Source organism: Apodemus sylvaticus, chromosome 1 (assembly GCF_947179515.1).
Source record: "Apodemus sylvaticus chromosome 1, mApoSyl1.1, whole genome shotgun sequence".
Classification (NCBI taxonomy): Eukaryota; Metazoa; Chordata; class Mammalia; order Rodentia; family Muridae; genus Apodemus; species Apodemus sylvaticus.
Genome location: NC_067472.1, coordinates 98,111,609 through 98,119,408, shown reverse-complemented (window position 1 = coordinate 98,119,408; position 7,800 = coordinate 98,111,609). Strand labels below are relative to the sequence as shown.

General features: G+C 36.4%; 1 protein-coding gene across 1 annotated transcript; it reads left to right on the top strand.

Annotated features, from left to right (window-relative positions):
• Positions 1-281: 281 nt before the first annotated feature.
• Positions 282-1,227, top strand: LOC127679796 (olfactory receptor 498). The gene has a single exon (XM_052175415.1). The coding sequence runs from the start codon at positions 283-285 to the stop codon at positions 1,225-1,227; it is 945 nt and encodes a 314-aa protein (XP_052031375.1). The 5' UTR covers position 282.
• The last annotated feature ends 6,573 nt before the right edge of the window (positions 1,228-7,800 follow it).

Sequence of the window (7,800 nt, the reverse complement as noted above, 5' to 3'; positions counted from 1 at the left end):
CTTGTATATTTCAATTTAAGTAAATGTAAATAAAAGTTAGTTATTCTTTACAACACATTTCTAGCATTTGTGCTTAAATTAGTTTTAAATAGTTACTGCACATACATTTACAAATAATGGCAATTCTAGTAAAACATTAACAATTGATACAATGTATTGAATAATATATTAGTTTGTAATGCTCTCCATACCCCAATTAAATGAAATGAAATAACCTATTTATAAATTTCACTTGGTAATATCTTCATCACAGCCTTAATCTACCAACAGCTACAGTGTCCCATGGATTTCCTAGAAGATGGAAACCACACTGCTGTGACAGAGTTCATTTTATTGGGCTTAACTGATGATCCAATTCTTAAAGTCATCCTATTCACCATCATCCTGTGCATCTACCTGGTTACTGTATCTGGGAACCTCAGTACCATTTTTTTCATTAGATTTTCTTCCCAGCTCCATCACCCCATGTACTTTTTTCTCAGCCACTTGGCTTCTGTTGATATAGGCATTTCATCGTCTGTCACACCCAATATGCTTCTTAACTTCCTGGTAAAACAAAACACCATTTCCTACATTGGATGTTCTATACAATTTAGCTCAGCTGCTTTCTTTGGGACAGTTGAATGCTTCCTTCTGGCAACCATGGCTTATGATCGCTTTGTAGCAATCTGTAGCCCTCTGCTTTATTCCACCAAAATGTCCACAGAAGCCTGTATCCAGTTAGTTGTTGGATCTTATATACAGGGTTTTCTTAATGCTTCTCTTTTTACTCTTTCCTTCTTTTCCTTGTTCTTCTGTGGACCGAATAGAATCAATCACTTTTACTGTGATTTTGCTCCTTTGTTGGAACTCTCCTGTTCTGATTCTACTGTCTCTGTTGTTGTTACCTCAGTTTCTGCTGGTTTTATTACAATGATAACAGTGTTTGTTATAGCCATCTCCTATTCCTATATTTTCATCACTATTATGAAGATGCACTCCACTGAGGGTCGACAGAAGGCCTTCTCTACCTGTACCTCCCACCTCACTGCGGTCACTCTGTTCTATGGAACTGCTATATTCATTTATGTGATGCCAAAGTCCAGCTACTCCACAGACCAGAACAAGGTGCTGTCTGTATTCTACACAGTGGTAATTCCCATGTTGAACCCCCTCATTTACAGCCTCAGAAATAATGAGATTAAGGGTGCTCTGAAGAGACATCTTGGTAAGAAAATATTTTCTTAGGGTAAACTGTTTTTTAAAACTCACTATAATAATCACAATTACCCAAGACCTCTCATCTGAGGTTTTGTTATTCACCTTCTTGTTATTCCTTTTGATTGAATGTCATTTTTCTCCCAGTACACATAGATAATATATTTTATTGCATTTTCTCTTTTATAGTTTTTAATATGCCTTTGAGAACATTATAAAATATATTCTATCATATTCAGCTCCTCTCAAACTCTTTTCAGCATAACTTACCAAATTCATCTTGTTCCACCTGTACATATATAGATATTTAGGCTTTACTGAAGCATGGTTAGCCTACCAGGACCATGTCCTTATAGATAAATTATTTTCTTTCTGGAAGATATAAGTTACCAATCACTCCTTAGCTACCTGTGGAGTTCATGCCCATGTTCCCTCTTTGTGCTATGATTTTGTCTGGTTTGAGCATTTGGATGCAAAAAGTGCTAACATGAGAACATATTTGCAAACTTTCTGTTGTGTCCTGAAAACACTGTTTATTTGTAGTCACCTCTAGCTCTTACATCTTTTCACCCAATTAAAAATGATTCCTGAGCTTGAGAGAAAGGAGGTGTTGTATAGAAGTTGCATATATAGAGCTGTCCACAGTGTCTAACTGTCTACATTGACAAATATTTGATTGTTTTGCTTTGCTTTGCTTTTTATTAACAACTATTTACTACAAAAAAGAACCATTACAATAAGCAATGGGAGATATACATATCTATGTATCCAATGATAAATCATTGATAATTGGTTTGATACTATGTCCATTAATGGGGATGATGATGGTGGGTTCTTCCCTAGGGCCTATGACCTGTCTAGCTCAGGCTTTGGCCCACCCATGGGGGTGTTGTGGTTTTTCATCTTGTGGAGTTAGACTTAAATAAGAAAGTTCCTGCTTATTCCCATGATATTTGGGAATAATCTATACCATATATATACTACACTATAGCAACAGTAGGTTTGTCTTTTCTGGCTGGTTTTTATTGTACATGAAGTGCTCACATGATAAACATCTGTAAATATGTGTTTTAAAACATAACTATATTAGTCTACACCTATATTTTACTTTTAAGTATTTTCATTCATGTTAGAATAGAACCCATTATCCAATCTTAGTTTCTTGATCTTTGATCTAATACCATTTGCTCCATAGGGATTTCATTGTTAGCCTACATAAGCTAACATAACTCACCACTGACACATCTACCTTTCCTACTTAGATCAACTCTGTTTATTCTTCTCATCATATTCTCTGTTTTAAGAGGTTGATTCTTCTCTAGTGCACTCTCCACTGAATACAAATTCTATGAGAATTGCATCACTCAGTAACAAATATTTAGTATCTAGTTGGTTCGACAATACAATAAATACTCAATAAAACATCTAGATGGAATGAATGGCTCAATGGCTATCTTGTATCCACTTATAAAATAATTCCAAAGCTCTGAGAGAAGATTCCAGAAAAATTTCCCTGTCATAAAGAAAGACGCTGGTGGGTTTTGATGTATTTTCCTGTCTTCTTCCAAAGCTATCCTCAAACATATGAAGAATGTGTTCAAATTCTTCATTGATAATATTAATATTTCTGACTGGTTATTAAGTTATTAATTATTGTATTTCAAAACGCCAACAAACAAATTGGGAAAAGATCTTCACCAACCCTACATCCCTACACCCCCACAGAGGGCTAATATTCATTATATACAAAGAACTCAAGAAGGTAGACTCCAGAAAGCCAAATAACCCTATTAAAAATGGGGAACAGAGCTAAACAATGAATTTTCACCTGAAGAGTTTTGAATGACTGAGAAGTACCTTAAGAAATGTTCAACATCATTAGTCATTAGGGAAATGCAAATCAAAATAACCCTGAGATTTCACCTCACACCAGTCAGAATGGCTAAGATTAAAAACTCAGGAGACAGCAGGTGTTGGTGAGGATGTGGAAAAAGAGGAACACTCCTCCAGTGCTGGTGGGATTGTAAGATGGTACAACCACTCGGGAAATCAGTCTGGTGGTTCCTCAGATAACTGGGTATGACACTTCAGGAGGACCCTGTTATACCACTCCTGGGCATATACCCAGAAAATTCCCCAGCATGCAATAAGGACACATGCTTTACTATGTTCATAGCAGCCTTATTTATAATAGCCAGAAGCTGGAAAGAACCTAGATGTCCCTCGATGGAGGACTGGATACAGAAAATGTGGTATATTTACACAATGCAATACTACTCAGCTATTAAAAACAATGAATTCATGAAATTCTTAGGCAAATGGTTGGAACTGGAAAATATCATCTTAAGTGAGGTAACCCAATCACAAAAGAAAACATATAAAATGCAGTCACTGATAAGTAGATATTAGCCCAGAAGCTTTGACTGCTCAAGACACAATTAACATATCATATGATTCTCAAGAAGAAGGAAGGAGAGGGATCTGGTCCTGGACAGGCTTGATGCAGCAATGTAGGGGATTACCAGTACAGAGAAGTGGGAGGGGGTTGATCAGGGAACGGGTGGAGGGAAGAGGGCTTATGGGACTTGTGGGGAGGAGGAAACCATGAACGGGGAAATTATTTGGAATGTAAACAATGAAATATAGAAAATACAAAATAAAAACATCTTTAACACAAAATAAAATAACACAATAAATATTTAAAAAATTCTTCATAAATATCACTCTCCACATACACTGCTCTTCCAATATGATAATTTTAATGTGATTTATCCTTTGCCTTAATTTATCTTTTATCCAGTCATATTGAAAGATTTGTTTGTTGGCTCTATTTTATGAAGTATTATTCTGAAATGCTGATTGAGGAAAAGTGTAATTTCTTTTAGCCTTATGTTTTTTTGCTGTAGCTCCTGCAATTTAACTTATGTACCAAAATACCTCTAGAAATGGGAGCACATAGGATTATACAATGTCACATTAGGTCAAAGTCAGATGTATTCTAGGTGTTTGGTATCCACATAATGCCTACCATTTATTAAATACTAACAAAAGAGTGGAGCTGAATTGAACTATCTAAAAAATAACATAAGAAATTTGTGCCACAAAGATGTGCAAAATGTTTTCCTAGAGAATAGAGAGGTTTTCTTTCCAAGGTTAGAGAGAATTTTATATGAATATTGGTGTACAGTCCATAAATGAATAGATAAATTTCATGTCAATGATGAAAATGATACATTTCTGCTGTGATTGTTGGGGCAGAAGTGAGATTTGAGTACCAATATGTGTTAATTCTGTCCCTATATTTTACATTTTTTACATTAATTTTTTCTCACTGTAACTTTGTGATAATCTCTGTGTGTTTGTGTGTGTGAGTGGGTCTGTAAAAGAAAAAAGAGGGTAGGAGGAGAGGGAGAGTGAGAAGGAGAGGGTAAGGAATAGGGACAGGTGGAGAGGGAGACAATTAATGGAAAGCATGTATACTCAGTTTGGCCATCTTGCTGGCCTCATTTTCTTTTTTAAATTTTAATAATAATTTTATTTAATAGTGGAAAGTTTCATATATTAATACAAAATATCATATGGGGGAAAAGGAATATTTTACAATTCTCAGGTTACATTTCATCAAATAAGCAAAGTAAATGCAGGAACTGGAGCCAAAGCTATAGATACTGTTTATGAGCTTGTTTCCCATGGCTTGCTCACCATGATTTCCTTATTTTTAAATTTTAATTATTTAATTTTTTATTATTTAGTCCTCTTTTAGTGTCCAGATTTTATCCCCTTCCCAGTCTGCCCTCCAACACTCCCCATCACATAACTCCTCTCCCTTTCTCCAAGAGAACTTCCCCAAACCCCCAAACCCACTTCATCTGACCTCCCCACACCCTGGGGTTACAAAATTCTCAAGCGTTAGGTACATCTTCTCACTGAGGCCAGACCAGGATTTTCTCTGCTGTATGTGTTTTGGGGGGCCTCATATCAATTGGTGTATGCTTCCTGGTTGGTGGTTCAGTGTCTGAGACATCTCAGGGGTAAAGGTCAGTGGAGAGTGCTGGTCTTCCTATGGGGGTGTCCTACAGTTCAGTTTCATGCAGCTATTCCCCAATTCAACCAAAGAGGTCCCAAGCTTCTGTTCATTTGTTGGATGCCTTATCTGCATTTGATTCTTTCAGCTGCTTATTGGGGCTCTCAGAGGGCAGCCATGCTGGGATCCTGTTTGCAAACACACCACAGCATCAGTAAAAGTCTCAGGCCTCCCCTTGAGCTGGACCCCATTATAGGCATGTTACTGGACCTTCTTTCTCTCATGGGCTACATGTTTTTCCTTGCAGGAGCAATTCCAGGTCATGGCTTTTGACTGTGGGATGGCATTCCATCCCTCCATTTGATGCTTTGTCCCTCTACTGTATGTAGACTCTACAAGTTCCCCCTCCCCACTGTAGTGCACTTTCTCCCTTTGGGTCCTGAGAGTCTCTCACCTCCTAGGTCTCTGGAACATTCTAGAGGGTCCCCCTCAACTCCCACCTCCTGATGTTACCAGTTTTCATTCTTTATGCAGGTCCTCAGGGCTTTAGTTCTATTTGCCCCACTCAATATCTGATGATGTTCCCCTCTTACCATCCCTGTCCCCTTTCACATCCATGTCCCTTCCTCCCTTTCCCTTTTTTGTTTATTTTTTTTCTCCCTCCCCAGTAGGATTAGGCCAATCCTAACTTGGGCCCTTTGGTTTGTTAACATTTTTGAGTTCTTTGGATTGTTTCCTGCGTATTCGGTATCATTTTTGGTTACTATCAATTTATTAGTAAATACATACCATGTATGTCCTTTGGAGTCTGAGTTACCTCACTCAGGATAATATTTTCTCCTTCTATCTACTTGCCTGAAAAACTCATGATGTTTTTATTCTCATTAGCTAAGTAGGATTCCATTGTGTGCACGAACCACATTTTCTGTATCCATTCTTCCATTGTGGGACATCTTGGTTGTTTTCAGCTTCTAGTTTTCACAAATAATGATGCTATGAACATAATGGTACACATGCCCCAATGGCATAGTGGGACATCTTTTGGATATGTGCCCAAGAATGTTGTAGCCGAGTCTTCAGGTAGATCTATTTTCAATTTTTTGAGGAACCTCCAGATTGATTTTAAAAGAGGTTTTATCATTTTGCAATCCTGCCTGCAATGATAGAGTGTTCCTCTTTCTCCATATCCTCAACAGAATCTGTTGTCAACTGAATTTTTGGTCTTAGCCATTCTGATTAGTGTAAGGTAGAATTTGAGGGTTGTTTTGATTTGCATTACCCTGATGACTAAGGATATTGAACATTTCTATAGGTGCTTCTGTGCCATTCATGATTCCTCAGCTGAGAATTCTGTTTAGCACTGTACCCCAATTTTCATAGGGTTATTTGATTTTATGGAGTCTAATTCCTAGAGGTGTTTGTATATTTTGAATATTAGTCCTTTGTTAGAGGTGGTGTTAGTGAAGATTTTTTTCTCACTCTGTAGGTTTCTGGTTTATCCTATTGACTATATCCTTTGCCTCACAGAAGCTTTCCAGTTGCATGAAGTCCCATTTATCGAGTGTTAATCTTACAGCCTGAGCCATTTGAATTCTGTTTAGGAAATTTCCCACTTTACCAATGAGTTCAAGCATTTCCCCACATTCTCTTCTATTAGATTCAGTTTATCTGGTTTTATGTTGAGGTCTCTGATACACTTGTACTTGAGCTTTGTCCAAGGTGACAAATATGTATCTATTTTCAATCTTCTACATACAGACTGACAGAACAGCACCATTTATTGAAGATGTTTTCTTTATTCTTTTGTATATTTTTGGCTTCTTTAACAAAGATCAAGTTTCCATAAGTGTGTGGTTTTATTTCTGAGTCTTCAGCTTTATTCCATTGAACAATCTTTCTATCTCTGGGCAAATACCATGTAGTTTTTATAGCTATTGCTCTGTACAATATATTGAGGTCAGGGATGGTGATTCCTGCAGAAGTTCTTTTATTTTCAATCTATAACTTTTAATTAAGGCATTAAAGTATGAGAAATTAAAATCATAAAATGACTATACAGCACCTCATAATTTTCAGTTTTTAATGTACTTTAATTCCTTTCAACCTTGCTTAGCGTCTTTCATTGAAATGTTGGTATGGTTTTGCCTGATAATTTAATATAAATATTTTCATTTGGTTAGACACTACAAAGTATATTCAAACCCTAATATTTTCTCCCCATCTCAGTGGAGACAAGACTTGGAATCTGAGTTTAATTTTCAGGTACCTAAATGGTTTCCAGCCAAAGGGTTGATAATGATTTTAATATATAATTATGTTAAAAAGAATTAAAAATATATACTGTAAATCAATCCACTTACCAGTAATTATACACCATAGTTATGTGTGTTTACAGTTTTTCCAAAAGACTGATAAAGTATATTATTGACTATGGCCCCTATATCATTTTCAGTGCCTAAATCACTTTAGTAATTGTCATGGAAAGTATAAACCCAGAGCATGGAAGAAAGAATCAAGAAACTTAAATACCAGTCTGAAGAAATGATTTCATATTTATAAGGTCAGCTTCTCACTGACAT

Coding starts and splice junctions, on each gene's coding strand:
- LOC127679796 (XM_052175415.1), top strand. CDS start 283: ATGGATTTCCTAGAAGATGGAAACCACACTGCTGTGACAGAGTTCATT.